The sequence below is a fragment of the Siniperca chuatsi genome, linkage group LG23 (assembly GCF_020085105.1).
Source record: "Siniperca chuatsi isolate FFG_IHB_CAS linkage group LG23, ASM2008510v1, whole genome shotgun sequence".
In the NCBI taxonomy this organism is placed as follows: Eukaryota; Metazoa; Chordata; class Actinopteri; order Centrarchiformes; family Sinipercidae; genus Siniperca; species Siniperca chuatsi.
Genome location: NC_058064.1, coordinates 3,568,505 through 3,591,046, shown reverse-complemented (window position 1 = coordinate 3,591,046; position 22,542 = coordinate 3,568,505). Strand labels below are relative to the sequence as shown.

General features: G+C 39.8%; 1 protein-coding gene across 1 annotated transcript in view; it reads left to right on the top strand.

The window, feature by feature from the left end:
• The first annotated feature begins 9,740 nt into the window (after nt 1–9,740).
• usp6nl (USP6 N-terminal like) overlaps nt 9,741–22,542 on the top strand; it is an 83,971-nt gene continuing 71,169 nt past the window's right edge. Inside the window, exons 1-2 of the mRNA XM_044185878.1 lie at nt 9,741–10,008; nt 19,333–19,439. Coding sequence (XP_044041813.1) covers nt 19,436–19,439 — 4 coding nt within the window. The 5' untranslated portion in view covers nt 9,741–10,008; nt 19,333–19,435. The remainder of the gene's footprint in view (nt 10,009–19,332; nt 19,440–22,542) is intronic.

Sequence of the window (22,542 nt, the reverse complement as noted above, 5' to 3'; positions counted from 1 at the left end):
CTTTTATGGAGCAGTTTATACTCCACCGATCACAGCAATTCCATTGGAAAAAATGTATTTTGCCTCCAAATTTTGCCGTTTTAAATGCTGTTGTGACCAGGCCTTTAGATGCTAAGTTTCTGGAAGAAAGAAATAGTCCGGTTCATAACCCTGCATTTTTACACTTCTGTTTGTGTACGGATTAGACAAACGAGATATAACGTAGTGAGCTTTAGAGGTGCAGGTAGACGGATTTTGTTACCTTTGGACAGAGCCAGGCTAGCTGTTTCCTAGTCTTAATGCTAAGCTAAGCTAACCGGCTGCTGGCTGTAGCTTCATATTTACCGTACAGACATGAGAGTGGTATCAGTCTTCTCGGCAAGAAAGTGAATTAGCACATTTCCCAAATGTCGAATTATACCTTCAAGTACTGCATTTTTTCCCCTTTCTGTCTGATTTACAAAGCCTCTTGACTCGCTATAATCCAGCTGAGAAATGCTAAAATATGTATTTTTTCTGACTTTTCCAAAGTTCACTCCGCTCTCCCAGCTGTTTGTGATAAAAGCTTAACTCACACTGGAATTGGCTGATGCTTTCAATAAGAGGGCCGACTCTAATCAAGGCAACAGCTAACTGTTCCCTCATCAGGGATTGGCCCACACTGTCCTCCTTCCTGTGCTGTCCGCTGTCCTGGGCGAGGCCTGTCCACTGTATGTCCACTTTGTGTCCGATCCACTCCCGTACTGTCTCACCGTCACAACTGCATCCCCAGTAGAGAGACAGGAAAGAGAAGTCAAAGGTCAAAGTTTTTACATTTCATTCACAGATATCAAGGAGGGTTTGACATGTGTTTGAATAAAAAGTGGTACTTTAGCTCCACACATTGAAGGTTACCTCAGAGAAATGAATTTAATACTAAAAATCAAGTCCCTGGACAATTACTGGCTGCTTTTTGAAAAAATAAAAACAGACATTTAATGTTGGTCTAATAAATCAAGACAATCTGCAGACGCCCTCACTTTAAACCAGCTCTTTGAACCAAAGCTGCAACGTGCAATGCTCTATATCTTTTATCTTTATAACTTCATACTGCAAATATCCACGTTGCTGTACATTATGTGCTCTCTGGCACATTATGGCATCTTTTCTTTTCATCACTGCACCAGTCCACCAAGTCTGTTATTAAATATTGATTGTGAGGTTGAGACAAGGCATATAATAAACTGCCCTTAGTCTGTGGATCCTACCCATGGATAGATAATATTACACCTCTGTTATCGTTGACGTGTGGTCTGTAATTCACATGTCTGCAGCTCAGAGTTTTATTTTTTCATCAATGTTTTTCTCTTCAGTTTTCTCTCTTTCGGTTTTATTCCCTCTTATAAAATCACTTTTAAAATGTGAAAGCAGCCAGGAAGGGAATGTGTTAGGCTACATGCTGATGTGTATTTGCAAGCAAAATTGAAATGATGGTTGTACACACACACACATTTAGTAGTCTTTGAAGATTTGGTGGTCCGACTGTGGAAAAGGTGAGTGTCTGAAAAAGACCACTTCATCAGCTGTCACCAAGGATGCTCTGAGATTCAAGGTAAGGTCTACGTAGTCAGACACAATATTCTACATAAACAGAGATTTGACAAATGTGCATGTTTGAAGGCCGACTTTGCCACTGGCAGCACTTCATTTCTTTCAATTTGACCATTTTTAAGTCCAGAAGATTTCAAGGATTCGGCAAAGTTTTATTCTTCTCATAATTTAAAAGCCTTTGAAACAGCATTTAGGCCATGCAACATCACAATGCTGCTTTTTAAAAGATTTGATTCACATACAAACTCGATTGAACAGTACATGACCGAAGAGAGACCAAAGACCAATGTTTTAATGTAATTATATAATAGTTAAATGTGTTCAGGTAACCTTGACAGACACCACAGAGTTGTACTTTTGCTGCTTTTCCTATTTTGCTATCATTTCTTGGAGCTGAAAAACCTTAAAAACACCCATCATGAAGCCTCTCAGCTGCGTAGAATGAATAACACATGAAAAAAATCACATCAATACGAGACTATTTATAGGGAGTAGACAGCAGTGATACTGGATCAATAGACCAAACATAAAGACATTGTTTGCAGATGAAAATAGAGGAGTCACGCTCAGTGAAACATCAGAACAATGGTGATGTTTTTGGAGTGGGGTGAGAGTACTGTAAGTAATTCAAGTCATACTATGCAGTGGTTAGTATGCAGGTAAAATATAATAGATTAATGCATTATGCAGTTGACTAGCAGGCTACTTGTTACCACCCTGTGAATTTTTTTGAAGATACAAGAAGCTCTTAAACCACCAAACCACACAGCTAGTCTATTATTCAGAGGTAGAAGAGGTAGAAACAAGACGTGCCACAGGGGCTAAGAACACACACATACATCAGTCTTCAATCCATCCCATTCCCGACGGAAACGTGGACGCTTCCTTCCTGTGAGGAACTGTATGGGATGCTCTGCAATCACTGATGAAAAATAAACGGGGGCCACTCTGTCGTGTACCCCATAGCACAACAACATACTGGTGAATAGCCTCACAAATGAATCATTCAGAATGTGTGATTTTAAAAACTACTCATCAGGGGTTTGGTTAACATCTCACCAGGTAAACGCGTTTATTTATATCATTTTGATGCCGCACCTTGTATCAAATACCGTGTTAGGTACAAAAGTAAATAAGAAAACTATAAGTCGCAACGATATGAGGAGTTTTGATAAATACTATACTGGAACTTTACCAGTAAGACCATCAAAATATTAACGTCACAATGCGGTGAATTTAATAAAAAAAAGTTTAATTCTCTGTTTTTATTCAGAAAAAAAAGAGAAATCATTACATTATTTTAACAAGAGGGCACAGTCACATGCATACTATCCTGACCACTGCATTGCCTCCATTTATTTATAGTAAGCAAATGTTTACATCTTACAAAATATTTACATATAATTTGCACAATTTTAGATCAATGAAATTAATATCAGTACATTATTTTAACAAGAATAACAACGTTGCACCAATTCATTTTTAGAAAGCAAATGTTCAAACTTCACAAACCATTTCATATCATTTGCACCATTTTAGATCAACAGTTGAAGAGCCACTTTATTAGAGTATATTTACTGTGAGTACATCAGTTTTGTTCTTTGTGTTTCTGTGTTGTATGGAGCTGATTACATTATCATTAACACCTATTTCAACTCTCGAGAGTAAAAAAGAGCAAAAAATGTTGTTTTTTTTTCACTTTTGAAACTTCTCTTTGAATTTACTGTGCCATGGAGCAAATAAGACGAGTGAGACTGAAATTCCAAATAAAGGCTCTCTTTGGTATGCAGGTAATTAAATTATAGTGTTGATCAAAGGAAGGCCTGGGAGAGGGTTTTTTTGTTTTTGTCTTTTTTACATTTTCCCACCATTTCTTATGCATTCCTTTGAAGAACTGAAGTGACTCATTCCCCTTTGTTAGACATAATATTCACTGAATTGTTATGCTTATGCAATGCTTAAGCTTGTTGGCAGAACACAGAAGAACCAGAGTAATATATAAAACACAGTTACCAAAGGACTTTACGCATACAGTTTAGTGTTACCGGAGTTAGATGATACGATGCTGCCATCTTGTGCTGGAAGAGGAAGGTAAATCCTGATGCAGTGACTTCAGAAGCCACGTCTGGCTCATTAAAACCAAGAATTTCATACCAAAACTCTCACCAAGGTGACGCTCTGCTGATATTACGTGAAAGAGGAATGCCCCCGTATCTCTATCTTAAATAGCATGCTCTTTGATGAGATTAGCACTGTACACCATGACCTACATTATACCTGTTACTCCTCATTGATGTTTGGGCGTGCCGGATCTCAGATAAGTCTTTGGAGCTTTGATCTCTGTCAGATATGTGTGTGTGTGTTTTGTGTGCCTATGACAACGCCCTTTAGACATTTTATGCCTGCACAGCGGGACAGCTCAGTCACTTCCTGTAAATATTCACCAGTAGTTTGTAAAGCTGGAAAAAAATCATTGAAAATGTAATTTGATTGTGATGTTAAAGCTTCAGTGGCACCTGCCACCTGCTCTGAGGTGCTGCAGTTAAGTCAAGATGTGACACTTCCACGTGGTTTGGTTTTTCTCGAAGTTTCAGTGTTTGCATCTTCTTTTTCGTTAAGTTTGATGGTGAATGTTACCCAGTTGGTGTGAAAAGTTCCCTTGTTCTTTCTTCATTACAAAGTTGTGTGCAAATAGTTATTAACATGATGAAATAATCTCATAATGTTACATTTTTGTAGGTGTTACTGCAATATAAATACAAAAATAGAAACATCAAACATTAAAAACATTATAAACAGACATCACATAAAACCTATATCACACACACACACGATGTTGGCCTATAATTGAGGGGGAGAGAGGCCCCTCAGGTAAATATTAAACACCATGTGGTGCATGACAGAACGTCAACAACCATACCTAACCCAAGCACCTCTTATTTACTCAGCGATAGGAGTACTTTTACTTTGATACTTTAAGTACATTTTGCTGATAATACTTACATACTTGTACTTAAAGGTCCAGTGTGTAACATTTAGCAGAAATGGAATATAATATTTATAAGTGTGTTTTAATTATTGTATAATTACCTGAAAATAAGAATCGTGTTTTCATTACCTTAAAATAAGCCGTTTTTTTCTACATAGGGAGCGGGTCCCCTTCCAGGGAGGTCGGAGGTATTCTCACACTCTGGTTTTGCTACTTTTGCTTGAGTAAAGGATCGGAATGCTTCTTCCACCACTGGGTTTAACCAGTGCTTAATTTGTTTTTCTCTATAATATCAAATCTGCAGGTACTTGTACATAAAAGGTTCCATATCACTGCCAGATGTAGACTTAAAAATCTTGGCATCAGACCATCATGCTTTGAGCACATTTGATCCACTACATCATCTGTAAAAAGGCCAGTCTGTAAAGTGACCGAGATGGGTGACCTCATGGCTTACTTTGAGGGCAGCTCTGATTACGGAGAACTCAGGAAATAACAAACATTTTCATCTCTTTCATCTTTGTGTGTTTCCCTAAGTGTCACCACAGTGTGTAGTTGTGTTGAGCAATTGTAGGTGGAACTGATGTAGAATTTGTTGCAGACAGCAGCGCCACAATCACCGGCTTAATAGGCCGTGAAATCAACACTCACAGCAGGGCGAAGCCAGAGTCGTGTCCCTCTCATTGCCCCCTTAACATGGTCACATGACACATTAGGATAACAAATAGGCCGTAACGCCTGGCACTAACAAGGTAAGTGGTACAGGTCTGCAGCGCTGTCAGATATTGGACTATAAAACATATTACATCACTGTCACCTGATTAGCTGCTGGCTGTGATGCTGCTTCCTGCCACTGAGCTGTAAACCCACAACAGACTGAGGCTTATTGATTGATCAGACCACACAGCCATTCAAATTGGATGCTTGTTTGTGTGTTCCATTGTTCACTCTTCCTCAGATTTACCTTGTGATTCACTGAAAGGTGCGTCCTTGACAACTGACGGACATGTCCAATAAATGAACACAACACGCTGCAAATGAATAAATCAATCGCTGACTTGGATTGAGTCTGACATTGTTGGAGAAAGTCAATACTCAGTTGTAGCAAACCTCAGGTACACCAATGTTGCTAAACCAAACTTAACTCAATTTATGAGCTGTTCTAGAGGGCTGTTTGTCACCTTTGTTCTCTTAATTTGTATACAGAGTCTTAAAAGGATTTTAGGGCCAGAAACACATTATTTCTTCTCAAAACTTCCAGTAGGTATGTATGCATCTATGACCATTAACACAGATATGTATCCACCATTTCAAGCCCCCTCGATTTGAGAAACCTGTGATTTACAATTTACATTATACAATTTAAAAATAGGAACATGATGGTACTTAAAAGGCAGGTTCCACTAATTTTAGTCTCACCAAAAATAATAATAATAATAGATACATTTAAAAAAGCAACAAATTAAGGAGACAATATTTTCCCACCACAATTTGATTCCTGGCACTGGAGAGGTCTCTTAAACAGCATTGAGACCTTCATGTTGGGAAGTAAAAACGTTCATTGAACAGTTAAGTCATCCAAATCCAAATATTAAAGAAATTTCAAAGGTGGGGACATTTGGGGGACTTGACCTCAGTATTTCTAAAAGTCTCCCTCATATTAATTTGGCATCGCTTTCCAAGGAATGTTACATTAAAGGTACCCCATGAGTTTTTGGCCAGTAGTAGTGCTATGGAGCAGCGGGTCGCCGTTTGAATCGTGCAGGCGCATGCAGGCAGCGATACACAATACTGCCGACGGTTTGGTGCTATTCTGCAAATCGACAGAAGGCGGTGGTAACGTGCAAAGAAATGTAGTTATGTGTCAACAAAAGCAAGGAAGAAGAAGATTGCAAGCTAGCAAATATAGCTGTAAACAGTGCAGGATTTAAAATATTCATATCGGCTTCACAAATGTTTTATGAGGAAGGAAATGCGTTTGTCCGGCCTCGAGGATACACACAATGCATTTTGGTGAGTAACACTGAATGTAAACATGATTTGTATACAAGAAAACTCCACAGGATACCTTTTAAGTGCATTCAAACTCCATAGAACAAGAGCTGGATGGCATCACAAATTGTAGGTGCACATGAAAAATGTGTCTTTTCAAAGTAGAAAGGCTTACATGTAAATTCATTCTCTTGTGAAAACGTTATCTCTGCTGGTTGTTTGATCCCAGACTGGAGGTCACAGCTGGCCCTGCCCTCTTCTGGTTTCCACCTCGTGACTGTTGCATTTGCATCAGGTGTGGTCCCCGTCACCAGTCAGCTCTCTGCAGTCAATAATGTGGTCTGCCAGGAGTGTTCAACAGCTCCTCTCTATAAACAGTATGCTCTCTAATGTAAACAGTGCAGCCCTATACCCAGCCCTCATTATACACTCTGGGTGTGTGTTTAAGGCTCCTCCCGGCCTGCTGTAACAGCAGTGAAACACAAAACAGCAGACCGAGCCTGGCTGAACTAAGCTGCACTGCGCTGAGCACATTCAACACGCCACGCTGCAGCTTTGTGTTGGAGAGGAAAGCCTGGGAATCTGCAGACATTTAAGACTTTTAAAGACCTTTTTAAACAGAAATCTTCCAGTGATAGCCCTCTTGTGAAAAGTCCCAACTCTTCTTCTTCCTTTCCTTCTCTTTGCTAACCTTTCCGTTACTTTCCCTTGCCTATCATGTCTTAGTTGCAAGAAAACTGCAGGTTATAGAAAGTCAAATTTAAGACTTTTTAAACATACAGTCTACAGCCCTGTCATGGTCGTCCTGCCTTTCCTTTCCCATTAAGTCTACATGAAATCTACAAGTTGTCTGGAGCCACTTTTAAGATTTTTGAAACAGCCTGCTCATTATCATCTCACCTCCCTGTCATGTCCAAGTTGAACACTGCACGTTGAAGAAAGCCGAATTTTTTGTAACTTTTAAAGAGAAAATCTGCAAGTAAAAGCCCTGTTCTGATCGTCCTGCCTTTCCTCTCCCTTTCCCCCCGTTATATCTAGCTTGCACATAATCTAGGTTGTAGAAAGTCAAAATTAAGACATTTTTAAGTCCCTTTTACACAGAAATATGCCAGTAGCAGCCCTTTCATGATTTCCTTTCCTTTCCTTTCATGTCCACTTGAATGAAATCTGATTTAAGATTTTTTTTAAAGACTATCAGATAGAAACAAGAACATAACATTTCCTTCCCATCACGTCCAACTTGCAAGGCATCTGGAGGCTGGGGATTTGTAATACCTTTTTTAAACAGCCCTGCCTTTCCTTCTTTTTTCCTTCATAAATTACTTTAAATCTGGAGGCTGCAGCTAATTTTAAACAGAACTCTGCCAGCTAGAGCCCTTGTGTGATTATCCCACAACCTCTTTCCTTTTGTATTCCCTTTCCCATCACATCCAACTTGCTTGGATTCTAAAAACTAAAACAAAATGACAAAAATGTTGAGATCTTTTAAACTAGTAACCTGCAAATGACAACCCTGTCATGATGCCCCTCCTTCCCCTTTCCGCTCATGTCCAACCAGCATAAAAGCTGCAAGTTGTTGACAGCCAGACTTTCGGTGACCCTGCTCTGATCTGCCCTCCATCTTTCCCTTTTCCTCTTCCTGTCCACTGTTTCTCCAGCAGCCATATAATGTGGCCCAGCTCCTAATCACATCTTCTGCCTATAGAGGTCAGTATGAACTTAAAGAATTCAGGTCAGCAAACTCGCTGACAGATGTACATGTTGTCATGTACAAAGGAAAACTGTAGTCACATGACTAGAATCCATGTTTATGCTACTGGAGAGCAGATGTATTAAAAAGGCAACTGCATCACTATATAATCTGTTATTTTATCAGCAAATAACTTAGTGTTGTTGTTATGTAAACAACGGTGATAATGGATTCCTCCTGCGAAGTTAACATGAGAGAAATGTCTCCAAACACACCGTGTGAAGTGTGTGGACACTTGACACACTCCTCGTCAAAACAAGACCCCGTTTGTGATGATGCCGAGATAAGAATACAAATGAAAGCGGAAGCCACAAAAATAGGTTCAGTGTGTGAGTTTTGGAGTATAACTAAAGCCCGTAGCCATACACTCTGTGGAATCTGAAGATAATTTGTCATTTGAAGTTTTGAAGTTACATCAGATAAGAGTATGGGAAGGTCAAGCCTGAGCATACCTGCCAGGCTAGTTACTATCAGCTTTCCAGCTACAATATGCAACCAACCCGTTTATTTGTTTGTTTATTTGCAAATGAATAAAATAAATTAAATATGTAGTTTGGCTAACATAAAAATATCTAATGTCACTTGTGTGACAGTCTTTCACATGGGAAAACTCTTCTTAGTCCGGCTTTTATCAGTTTTCCTTATTTATTTATTTATTTTTAATGGAAGATTGGAGAATATATCCATTACTTTTAGGCCTTACACATGACTTTTCATGACATACACGTTGTGTGATAGTCTTTCAAGAGTGAAAAAAATATAATATATATATCCAAAAAAGGCATTTGTTCTGTATGTCATTTCAAGAATTGTTTTCAGTCTTTATCCTTGGAGATAGTCTTGATATCAGCTTTTCCTCTACAATATTCAACTTAGCCCCTTTTAGCCCAGCTCTGTTAACTTAATTATTTATTTAATCATTCATTTATTTGTCTGTTTTGTGTGTAATTCATATTTAGAGAATATATCCACCAGTTCTAGGCTTACAATGATTTTTTATTGAATACATGATACTATTATAAGTACCAAACGGATGCAAGTAAATCCCTTTTCATATTATGGACCCTTGACTTGGAATAACTCCTTTAAACACCACATTCAAATTGTATCTATGAGTATTTCCATATACTTAATTTCAGTCTTCCTTGTCAAAGACATATAGGCTACCTCTATGAAGAGACTTTCCGGTTAAATAAAGTAAAGTAAATAAATAAGTGAAATAAAAGTTGGAAGTTGGGGAATCCTAAAAAAAAAGAATACATATTAAAAACTGTTTGAAAATAGTTTGTTTAATGATAATTCTCAATGTTAAAATGTGGTTGGCATTATGATGACGACTCGGGGTCAGGACCTATATTTGATTTATTATTGACCACTACAGCTCGGACAGTAACAGACCACCACAACACAGCAGCGGGTAACTGTGGGTCATTTTGTGTGTGTGAGGAATGTCGCAGGCTGGATTGAGCTGCTGCAGCAGCAGCAGCAGCAGTAGCAGCAGCTGCAGCAGCATCCACCCGGTGAGGTCAGATCAGCCCGGCGGGCGGCGCATTGCTACCTGGCTGGGATCCTGCGCGGCTTTCCATACAGAGTTTGAGAAGTGCTTTGGACTTCCTGGTACGGGACCATGGACAGTTTCTGCTCCAGTTTGGCCGGGGGAATACCTGCAGCGATGTGATCGAGGAGGACCCGTCGAGTTAATATCAAGGTGAGCCTTCGTGAGTTTGTTAGCTAATACTGTTGGAGCAGACGGGAACTTGTCGAGCTCCTGAAATGCATCTGTCAGTGGAAACGGTAGCGTTACTGCGGGGCTGAATGACGGTAACCCATTAACGGTAGCTTTTCAAAGTGAAATGGAACATGGCGTCTGAGGTTTTGGGACTTTGTTGGGCGGCTGTGTGAAATTACTTATGTTGTTTTACGTTTACGAAAAAGGGTACATTGTGTTTTATTATTGTAAACTTTGTGCTTATTTGTATTCACCGAGGCCTACCTAGCCAAACCCACCACTGTTGAGCTAGCAGAGTAGAAGAAGGAGGCTTCCGGTATCGCCCTACAAAATAAAGGTCTTATTTATGAGCATACCTTTGTACCAAATGGGTTTGGGGTGAATATAGCTTGCTATCGTGGTTATAAAACATACAATATACGTGCATATTTGTAGCAAATGAATCTAACTTCTTCCACTCTATCCATGGCTTATACTTTCGTTTGCTGCATCTTCGTCTTGTTGTTATTATTACTGGTAGTTAAAATACAATTATTATCGGCAGCACAAGTGTTAATATTTTGAAGAGGTGTTAGTGTTTTGGTATCTTAAGTGAGTTTTTCGCTCTAAAAGAAAGTTAGGAGGAGTAGAGGAAAGCAAATATGTAAAGTTAAAAAGTGACCACAAGAAATGACCATAAAACCCAATTTCTAAATGAGATAATTCCAAAAAACCTCTTTTAAAAATGTGGTCCTAGGGTATATTTTAATTGAAATGCTAACACTGATGCTTCGAGGTGTTGGCTACAGTAAAGCTTATAACTTGATTTTAGTGAATGAATGTCTTCAGTACCTACCCAGTCTTATTTTGAATGTCAAGTCGCTTTAATTCCGGTCGTATTTTGGCTGATTGTTTAAAACTTCACGCGCCCGAAACTCCCAAGGCTGCCTCTCGTAACGGAATCAATGCGGCCGGAGCACCAATCACGGTCTGTCATTGGCTGCAGCCGCGGGCTCTGAGGCTCTTGATTGGCTGTGACGGCCTGTCACTCACTTTGATGAGCTCGGTGCTGCTGCATTTGTAGCGTTTAAATGAATCGAGGGAGCTCAGTTGTTTATATTATAAAATAAGAAAATATGTGGATGTAAACAGGGGACGCGTGGATGCGTAGTTTTCAGTGCTTGTGTTTAATAAAGTTGAGCAATGTATGTTATTTCCTGCCTCACGAGAGAAGGGATAGTTACCTTCGCAGTAAGGTGCGTTAAGTTCTACAGAACTAAAATAAAAACGGATGTAGGGCGAATTTATCTTCAAAATAAAAGCGTGAAACGTGTCAGTTCCATATATATGTATATGTATGTACTGTATATGTATATAAGCCATACAATGTTAGGAACTACCTTGTTGTTTTATCAGTGTGCAAGGTGAAAAACTATATTAACATAGAGTAAAACCACACTTTGTAAATACAAATAAAAGAGCATGCATCCAACACATCATGAAGCTTCTCCTGTCCTCATGTCCTGATAAGAACGTCTTAAGGCTTGAAAACAGTGTGTATCTAAAATAATTTTAAAAGAACTATCACCACTATTCACCAACTGACTGCTAAGTACAATACATCCAAGTTGGTACCAATTCATAGGAGTAGAAGTTTTCCTAAAGAAAATGATGGCTTTATTTTGAAAATTGTGGTAGGAAAACACATATTTAAATACTGCAGACTTGACAGTGGTGTGTCTTTCAACCCTTCCTATCCAGCTTCAGGATAATGCGGCTCAGCTTAGTGCAGTCATTGGCTTTAGAGTTTGACAACACGAGGCATTTGTGGTAGTATGTACCAGTGAGACTGTAAGGCGGTTTTAAGACCTTGTAATATGTTGTCCACCTGCAGGACTGGGATGTTAAATTAAGTGGAGGGTAATATTTGATTTCCAGTATTTAGCAAAACAACAACAAACTGAGAAAAAAAATCAACTGTTTAATCAGAAAATTATGTTGGTTTTTTTTCTCCTGCAGACCCCTGTCCTCATATCATTGTTGTCATCTTAAAAAGTAGTCTAAAGTCTGAGGTTAGGTTGGTTTTTCCTCCACAGAGGTGTTCAGTGCGATGAAATGAGCAGCATGTCAAGATGTGTCAGGGTCTGACTATTCGCTTCATCAGCTCTTATTTGGAGCCATTGTGTCACTGCTGCGCTGCTGAGTTGCTTTTCTGGGATCAGCCCTTTCCCAGCTCTGATGCAAAATAGAGATAGAAAGCTAAGTAGAAGCAACATTCCTGGAAAAGGCAAGTCCTGTCACACTACTACTACTGCTACTACCATTACTAATACAGTTAGAATATAAACAACCAAAATAGACTTTGTTGCTTTACAACAGCTAAATGGGTTGGATTTTGAAACATTTCTGCAACACCCATAATCTAGAATGTACATTTACATTGTGTGTGCCAAAGTTTATTGTTTTAGTATAGATTTTGTAGAAGCAAACGTTGAAAAATGGAAAGGGAAGGTACCCGATCCTTGAGACAAGAATCCAGGTACTGATCAGTTTAGGAAACAAGAAGGCTGAAAGCCTACAGTCACTCTAGCAGCCTCCCCCTGCTGGTCTTTGTGCTTTGAGTTTTGGATTTTTGGAAAAAAGCAATTTGACAAGGTTAAATATTAGAATCAGGTTTATTGCCAAGTAGGTTTGTATTTATACCATGGTATGGTTTGGTATATTGGTGCATAACGATAAACATAGTAAGTAGAAAATATAAAGAAAGATAAAGCAAGTACTGCAAGTTAAGAAACATAAATAGAGAATATAAAAATTCACAATAAAATGTGAAAAAATATTTAAAAAAATATGTACAATATGATTGTTGTGTGCAGGGATGTGCAAAATATTGACCAGAGAATGTGCAAAAGTTCACAGTATGAAGTATAAAGAAGATTTGCAATGTGCAAGATAGGAATCCAAAATATGTGCATTAATGTAACACATTGAGTCAGGTGTGTAGACCTTTCGTTGGGGGGGGCTGTATAGGAGTCAGTGTCAATGGGGGTCCCGGGCCTTGTTGATGAGGCCGGCTGCAGATGGGAAGAAACTGTCACTGTGCTGCCTCTGTATTAGCTGGAATTGGTGTGAATCATCTAACTGTGTAAAACAGTAAACAAGCTAGTCTCGCAGTATGTCAGACTATTCCTTTAACAAGACAGTTTGAGCTGTACAGGATTCAGCCCCAAATCCCAATCTTCCACTGACTTGACTTTCATAGGAAAACGGTCAGAGAGGTCAGCAGTCCGACAGAGAGCGTCACCTACACAGCTGGTAGGGTCTCAGCTTCTTGCTCGTGGACACAGCAGTAGAATAAAAGCTCTCTGCCGCAGCATTTTAGGTTAAAGGTCTGCTTAGTCTTCATGCCACACTGCTGCCAGTACACCATTGTCAACACTTGACCTTTTTGCACACCACCCCCTGCTGACTTTTATACATAGTCGCTGCACTGTGTGGCATTTTAGAGACCTGGTGAATGTGAGGCACATTTGCACCCTGCTGATAACAGTTAACTGCAGCTACAGATTTCCCCACAGAATTTTATTTGTCTTAGTTTTTAGTCTATAATGCGACATTTAGACATCACAAGATGCTTTTACTCACATTGCCGAAGTAGCCTATGCCTACAGCTGTTGTGATGCGTCGACCAACAGTCTAAAAGCCAAAAATATTCAATTTACAAAAGTATTAAAGAAAAAAAAGCAGCAAATCTTCACACGTGACAAGCTGCAACTAGCGAATGTTTGGCATTTTTGATAAATGACTCCAAAGTTTTGGTTCGATCAACAAATTGACTAATCCACTAATTGTTTCAGCACTAGTTGTGTCAAATTTGGTCAAAAAGTGTCATTAGAATTAGATCAGGTTAAGCTTTTAGAAAAAAGTTAGAAAATGGCCTATATATTAATCTAGGTAAAAGTAAAAAGTATTGGGTTATATCTCCTAAACTTTTATTTTAACCAGAGGCAACATTTCTAGAATGTTTACTTCTTCCACTACTGAATCCATTCACCTGGCCTACAGTGAATATGGGATTGGATGTGCACACGACTACCTTTGCTGTATTAAGATATTAATCTAATAATAATGCCCAAATTGGATAAAGAACATAAGATGTCTCCAGCACTGAGTTGGAGGCTGCTGTTGGATCTGTGCCTCAGTGACAGAGAGGAAACAGAAAAGCCCCGCTGTCGTCAGGGTCAACAACCACAAGTTAGTTCATCAGCTTCTTCTCTTCCCTTTCTATCTCTGTTACAGCGTCTGCAGAGCCTCTCCAGAAACAATTGAATGAGTCAGTGTGTGAGACAGACAGAGAGAGAGACTGTGTGTGTGTGTGTGTGTCTTCTTGTTGAAAGGACAGTTTATTTGCCGGGCTGCACGGTGTCAGGTGGCTTCCCAAACTCAAAGCAGGTTTAGTCTGACTTAATGTCTGTAACATAGCAACAGAGACTTTACTGGGTCTCTCTCTCAGCTTCATACTGTATGCCTTCTTCTGTTGTTTTTACAGTTTTTACACCGTATCCTAAATGCGTTTCCTTACTATGTAGGTGTGATCATACATAAAGATACCTGCAGTCCCTGAAAAAGACCGAAAAAGTTTTGAACGAACAACATTTTGAGGCTGGACTTTGTTTCATTACTTGGTTTACTTTTACTGTCTCTTTCTGACTCAGCGGTACGATTTAAAAAAAAAAAAAAAAAAAAAAAAAAATATTTTCTTGAGAAGGCAGATTAGAATCAGTACAGAAATCAGTAAGACGGGGGGGGGGGTTGCTCTCCTGGCTCCATCCCAAGGTAACAAAATCCACCAAACAGCACGTCTAAAGCTTACTAATTAACATCTCATTTCGTTCGTCTTTACAAAAGCTGTGTAGAAACAACAGGTTGTTCTTACACAATCCTGGTGCTGGTAGGAGGATTTTTTTTTACCTTTTGGACAGCGCTGTTTCCCCCTATTTCCAGTCTTTATGCTAAGCTAGGCTAACTGGCTGTCGGCTGTAGCTTTATATTTACTGTACAAACATGAGAGTGGTATTGATCCTCTTATCTAACTCTTAAAGAAAGCGAATTAGCGTATTTAAAATGTCAAACTATTCCTTTTAAAAAGGCAGCCAAAGTCTTACATGTTGCAGGTCAGCTGGAGTCTGATAAGGATTTCAATACAGTGCAGCAGAATTCGACTGACTACACAAAGCAGGCAGACCACCCACATACCAGATGTAGTCTACCGACACACACACACGGGGTTTCTGCATTTCCTTGGCACCGAGATGCTGCTGCCCGTCTTTATTGGCCGCTGATCCCAGCTGGCTCAGTCCACCGCTCTCTCTTTTAATGCCTGGCTTCAGAGCAGCAACACACGACACACCACCAGATGCTGAGCCGCCCTCTGGCCTGTCTGTGTGTGTGTGTGTGTGTGTGTGTGTGTGTGTGTGTGTGTGAGACAGAGAGAGAGAACTGCATTGGCACCTGACCCTGCATCAGATGTGACTAACCTCATGTCCAACAAACAACCGCTGTTTGGCCAATATGAGTTCACGAAGGCTGATACAGATCATTTTGGATAAATGTGCCACCAGCTGCCTGTTCTCTGCTGTGATGCTGTTTTCATGTCAGTGGGTAGTTAATGCACCTCGGAGAGGTCTAACCAGTCTGAGGTTACATGTTCACTCTTTAACACATCATAACAGCAGTTACACATCCCTCACAGCTGCTGGCCTGCCGAGTGTACAACAGAACAAAAGAGGGTCTTGTTTCTCAATTAGCATTGTGGTTTGACAGATATGGCTTTTTGAAGGCCGTTATTTTTAGATTGACATTACATTGAAGCTGCCAATAATGACTGTGTATTGTTATTCAGTATCTCACAATCTGTCTATCTTGGTGCCAAAATATTCTAAACTAATACGTTTAGATGTGGAGATGTGAAGATGTGGATTATAATATTTGTAATTAAACATACTGTATATTATTAATGCAGTATTGTGTGGATTAGATGGACCTTGTTGGATCAGTTCAGAATAAAGGCTGTCTAACTGACAACTAGAAGGCATTTGGGACATTCCAATGGGCCGTCTTCAAACTGCCTCTTTTTGTCTGAACAACTGTCCAAAACCCACAGATATTCAACGTACACTGATATAAAACAAGCACAAACAGCAAATCCTCACATTTGAGAGGCCTGAACCACAGAATGTGGGGGATTTGTGCTTTTATAAATTATTTAAAAGATTACTCAATGAAAATATTTGTCGATTAATCTTCTGCCGACTTAATTAGATATAATTACCAGTACTGTAACCAGTTGTTCCTTAACTAAATGTGTGTCCGTCCACCAGATATTATAGATCCGTTCAGAAGATGTTGCTGTATCAAACCAGCTGTATCCCACACAATAACAGAGCACTTCTTCTCTGTCTGTGAACTGCAAATATGCATCATGTCCTCATTCAAACCTCAACCCGTGACCTCAGAATTCAGTCTCTCTAGCCTGACCCCAGATCCTCAGTGACAGTGTGGTTGATGGGCTGCGTGGCGTACGGCTCTGTTAGTTTCAGTCTTGATACTTATCAGTTGGCTGGCGTCCCAGCTCGGGGCAGAGGTGGACATATGGTGGATCTAATCCCAGGTCACCGGCCTAGAAGCTAATTGGGTTTTTCCATGGGCGCACTTGAGTGTACTCTGTAGTAAAGTCCTTCAAACATTTTGCTGTTCTCAGAACCACTTGGAGCTGTTTAAAGGGACAGTTCACCCCAAATCAAAAATACAGATTTTACCTCTTCTGTAGTGCTGTTTATCCATGTGAGTTGCAGAGTATCAATAGAAAGAAAATTGTTTCTACATGAAACTGCTCACAACAAATCTGTGGATTATCTGGAGTAACAGGGTCATGATTTCTGGAAAGAGACATTGCTGTTGAGTTTTTCAAATGTATTTTTGGCGCTTTGAGCGCCACGAGCTGAGTGTCATATCATTCCATTAAGTTAAAAAAATGCAGACATCTCTAGGGCCGATATCTCCAAAACTCTGCAACTCACACCAAAACAATCTAGATGGATAAAAAGCACTACAGGTAAGAGGAAATATTTGTATTTTTGATTTTGGGGTGAACTGTCCCTTTAAGGCCCCTAAATTTCTTACTAAAATTGATGCTGTTTTACATGAACACACTATTATTATCTGCCAAAATTAAAACCGCACTGCTCATTCCACATGAGAGATTTCTGTATTTGTGTCTGAACTTTTCTCACAAGTAGGCGGAGCGCTGTTGGTCGACTCTGATGACAGTTGTTGGGTTGCTTGCTTATATTTCTCCTTCCCTCTTGGGAAGCAAAAATCACTGTACTGTTTGGGACTCAGTGACAAGAAAGATGTGCGTGTGTTTTGCACACTGATGCATTGTTTGCTAATATTGCTAGGGATACTTCATGTGCCTGTCAATCAAATCAGGAACACCATCCTGATGAAGAAGATTAGTTAGTCATGAGTGTTAAAGGCTTATTAGTTTATAACTAACCATGGTTTTCTTTTATCGAACATTGACTTTGATCGTTGCTTATTTAGTCACAACTATGTCATTTATAGAGAAATATTTGTAACAAAGTTTGTAACCAAGTGCTTTAAAGACTGGGCACTTTGACTGGCCCAAATAGTAGGAGACGACTTATTGATGTGTTTTTATGTTTAGAAGACTTCATTACATAGAACCTTTTTAGATACAAAATCACTTGCCTGTGTTTATATACTGTATATTTATATACTGTATATCTGTTGAGGTCGGTAAAGATGTTTAGCCAGTATTGATGAGTGCAGCCTTTTCTGGACATTCACTACTGTTTTGGAGAAAATCTTGTGTTCTGATTAGTCCCTTTGTGTGTATGTACAGGATGCTGCTGAAGTGGTTAGTCAGTTAAGTAACAGAAAATTAAGAAACCATTTTTTTTCTAGTTTCTAGCTTTTGTGAAGATGTGTTGTTTTTCTTTTTTAACGTTTCATTGTAAGTTGAATATCTTTGGGTTTTGGACGGCTGGTCGGACAAAACAAGTAACGAAGACGTCACAGCGCGCTCTGGGAAATTAGTGATAGAGATATTTTTCATATTTTGTTGTTCTAAAAAAAATAATAAAGAGACAAATTGATGATGAATCATTAGTAGCAGCCCTAGATGCTCTTCTCTGTTACAAACCTAGTTTGTGACTTGACTGATGTATTTGCTTCAGCTTTTATATCAAATGTTTCCTTTGGCAGCTTTAAAGACTGCATCCACAGCTGCACTTGAACTCCGCTAAATAGTTTTAAAACTGTCTAAACCCAATCGTAAGTTCACTGTCGATGATAAGAGATAACAATGGCCGTAAGGCAGTATCAGCCCTCTTTCCACCTTTAGTATGAATGAATCTCTGCACAGATTGCTGCTCTGCTGCTGATTTGTCATTCCCTCTGCTGCAGAAGCATTCTGCTGACCTGTGCTGGTTTTGCTTGCAGCCCTGGAGGATATTGGATCCTCCAGCATCTGCAGTAGTCATGCTCATGGCAACATAGGAGGGAACTTAATTTCTACATCACCTGCACCATTCCCCCCCTTCCTGCCCACCCCTCCCTGCTCCTCCTCGTCCAGCAGGCATCTGCAGAGTGATCAAATTACCCATTATTACTGCATACTATCATCAGATTACTGTTATTTAGTCCAATGACTGGGCCGATTTGGATGGATGGATGCTCATGTACACACGCACACACACACACACACACAAACACATTTTCACACAAAACCAAGGCTGTTCATTCACCCGCCCTGTTCCCTGCCATTTCTTTCCCAGTGAAGATGTTAATGGGCAGGCCCACATCCTTAATCAACTGTTTGTGTGCATGTGTGTGTGTGTGTGTGTGTGTGTGTGTGTGTGTGAGGTTGATTTGAGACAATATTTGTCCATTTCAATGACATCTAAATGCATCTGTGTACTTTGGACGAAATAGGGCCTAATTTCTTTTTCGATTAAGGAGTTTTTTCAATTTATAATTTTGTCTATAAAATGTCAGAAAATAGTGAAAAATGTCCATCATAATCTCCTAAATCCCAAGACGATGACTTCAAATGTCTTTTTTGTCCAACCAACAGTCTGAAACCCCAAAATATTCGCTTTACAGTGAAATAAAACAGAAAAAAAGCAGCTCATCCACAAATGTTTGGCATTTTTTGTTTGGTAAATTCTTGGGAGCCTGGTTCAGTGTATTCTTGGTGTGCAGAAGTGATTTCATGTTTGTCTTTGGTTTCCTCCTTAGGTCATGAGTGCCTCTAGGAAAGACCCAGTGGAGAATAACCTCACCTGTCCTAAGCCCCGCCCTACCTGGGCCTTACCCTGCCCCCCACCCCTGGACTCCCACCATGAGTAAGTTCCTGTATTTTTGTAAACTATATTTATTCACCAAAAACTGGCTGTTCATGTTTGCTCTCTTCCACTTTCGGTTTGTTGTGATACATATTGCAGGAAATGGGAATGTTGTATGTTTTTGTTTTATTATACTCTGGTCAAACACCTGTCTAGTGCCTGTTAACTTTATATTAGGAAGTATGAAACACCATGAAAACACTGTAGCATTTGTGATCCCGACTAGAGGTTTCTGAAGTTTTAAACCATGAATTTTGAGTTTTTGTCTGTTATTGGAACCATTAAGATTGTGCAAACAGGAGGAATTCTGGGTGGAGCGGAGTTCTCAAAAAACAATCTGACAGCCAAAAGTCAACCTGACCAGAGACTAGAGAGGAAAATGAGCCATTTGACTAAAGCTGGCACATTTCTATTACGGTGATGTCAGTTAATGTGGGCGAATAATATGAACTAAACAATTTCAAGAGAGAATTTGGGTGGTTCAGGTCAATTCATCACAGTCAGAGTTGTTTTTCGGAGCCAGCATTTAGAGGCCATTAGAGGAACTGCAGCTGAAGACACAGTGGCTTCAACATTGCTGTTTGGTGAAATCAACAGTAGTGTTTGGCTTTTCTAATGCTGGACTGGAGTTTGGGGTTAGAGGTGTTGCGGTGGCTCAGCTTTAGTTGGTGAGTCTACCTTTTTCCCAGCACAGAGCTCACTCTGTGTGTTTTGGAAGACACTTTGGATTAAACTAAAACTTTGTTTTATCGGTTCTTGTGGGTGGAGATGTTTCCCCACCAGTGGTCGTACATGAAATCAAAATAGATTTCGGCCTATTACTTAATCCACAGGTTGGTGGGAACAGGATACTATTAGACCGATAGCATGATAATTGCAGTATTGCACAGAAATCATGCATATTGGACCTATTAGTGTTTAAGAAGAAGCATGAATATCTTCCTTCCTTTGCTCCTTCAACCTGCTCCTCCCTGCTCTCCCCTGATGGCAGAACCATATGGCAGAGCTAGTGCTGCAACCCGCACCACCTCATCACTCATCAATCACACTGCAAAGCATGATGGGAGGGCTACTGTACTGGGATGTGCACTCCATCAGCTCTATCTTCAGTACTGTAAATGTGTGTGTGCTCCTATCTGCTCGTCTCATGCACCGCTGTATGTCAGTGTGTACTGTAATGGCACGGCCTCACATGTTGGCTCAGTGTGAGTCATGCAGCGAGGCCAGACTGCAGTATATTCTCTTAATGTCTCATACGCTCATGCATGTGTATAACGTCACACACACACACACACACACACACACACACATTGTCAGCTGATCATTGTCACCGCGAGGGGGTGTGTCCTCTGTTCTGCTGAACTTGAAACTTGTTGATATGGATCAAATGTATATATGATATGTCATCATATGGTAAATATATGCAAAATCACATGTTAAATAATCATAAAATTGAGTTTAATATAATGATATGCATTCCACTGTTATACAAACATTTATTTTTAATCATTTGGAAACAGAATTAGCATTCTATTGGATTATTGCCACGCCTTAGCTGAACTAGAGAACTATATGGATAAAATGTCATGGTCTATGGTAAAGCCCTTTTTTAGACATGCACACAACATTTCTGGCTTCACCTGTCAGTTACTCATTCTTACGGTTTTATTCAGACAAGTCTGGGCCATCACAGAAAGAACCACACTGCTCACGAGATGTTTGGCACCTAGTGCACGAGAGGGAAAGGTGATAAGTCTCACTTATGAAGGAAGAAGAGTGTTTTCTGGTATCTCACACGCTGCGTCAAGTATGGATTGTAAATCTTATTTTGCTGTTGAAGCCTTAATTAATGTACATCGTGAGCGCAGGGAGGCAAGTGGAAATAATTGTTTTTATCAACTGATCTGATGTGTGAATAATCTCCTCAACAATTAAATTTGCCTTGTTCATGGTGTTTCATGGTTTATTAAACTGACTATTTTCTTTGTGGAAAAGAAGTGATTAAGTGATAAATATAGTGTTCTTAATAAGTTGAACAAGACATGTGTTTAACGTTTAACTCTGAATTTTTTACCTTGTGCTGCTGGTGTGGCCTTTATGTTAATCACATTAGATTCAGACGTGTCTGTATCATGTTAAAAGCGATATGGAAATGTTACCATGGGTGCACCAATCCAACTTTTTTTCTCTCCCGATACCATTTCCAATACCTCAACTCAGGGTATTTGCTGATGCTGAGCACCAATTCGATACAAGCGCTCTCTTTTGCCCTGATTTAAAGGTCCAGTTTGTAGGATTTAGTGGCATCTAGCAGTGAAATTGCAGTTTGCAAACATTTGAATACTGCTCGCATCATCCTCCCTTTCCAAGCGTATAAGAGAAACTACAGTGGCCGCAAAACTCGCAAAAAACGCGAACGGTCCTGTCTAGAGCCAGTCTTTGGTTTGTCTGTTCTGGTGCAACATGGCGACCTCGGTGGAATGGGACCTGCTCCCTCCTGTAGATAAAAATGGCTGTTTCTAAGGTAATGAAAACACAACGATTGTTATTTTCAGGTGATTATACACCAATGAAAACATACTTATAAATATTATATCCATTTCTGCAAATAGTTCCTCCTAAATGTTACACACTGGACCTTTTAAAATCTGTAAACCTTATTGCATGGAACTCATTGGAATCATTTTTATGTAAGGGAATGTGATTAATAATACCAAATCCCAGGCAATATTGAATCTAATATAAATTTATTGCCCACCGTTAAGGTAAACGTGTGAAAAAGAAAGGGAGTTCATTTGAATTTTATTTGCTCTTTGATATCAGTCCTCCACATTTTACAGCCCTACCCTCTCAGACCTTCTTGTTTTCTTTGCTGTTTAGCTCACTTCACAGATAAGGATTGAATGGGGGCCAGCATTTCCTCCTGCCAGTGGCGTTAACTCAATGTGTGCCGTTTGCCTCTCCAGAGTTTCTCTGTGCAGAGCCGTGAGGCTGTAGATCTGTTTACCAGGGGGCTGGAACTGGGTTACCGGGCAACCCAGCACATGTGAGGCGTTTACTTGAAGGGTGCTGGATTAAGCAAATGCTGCTGAAGGGGAGTGCT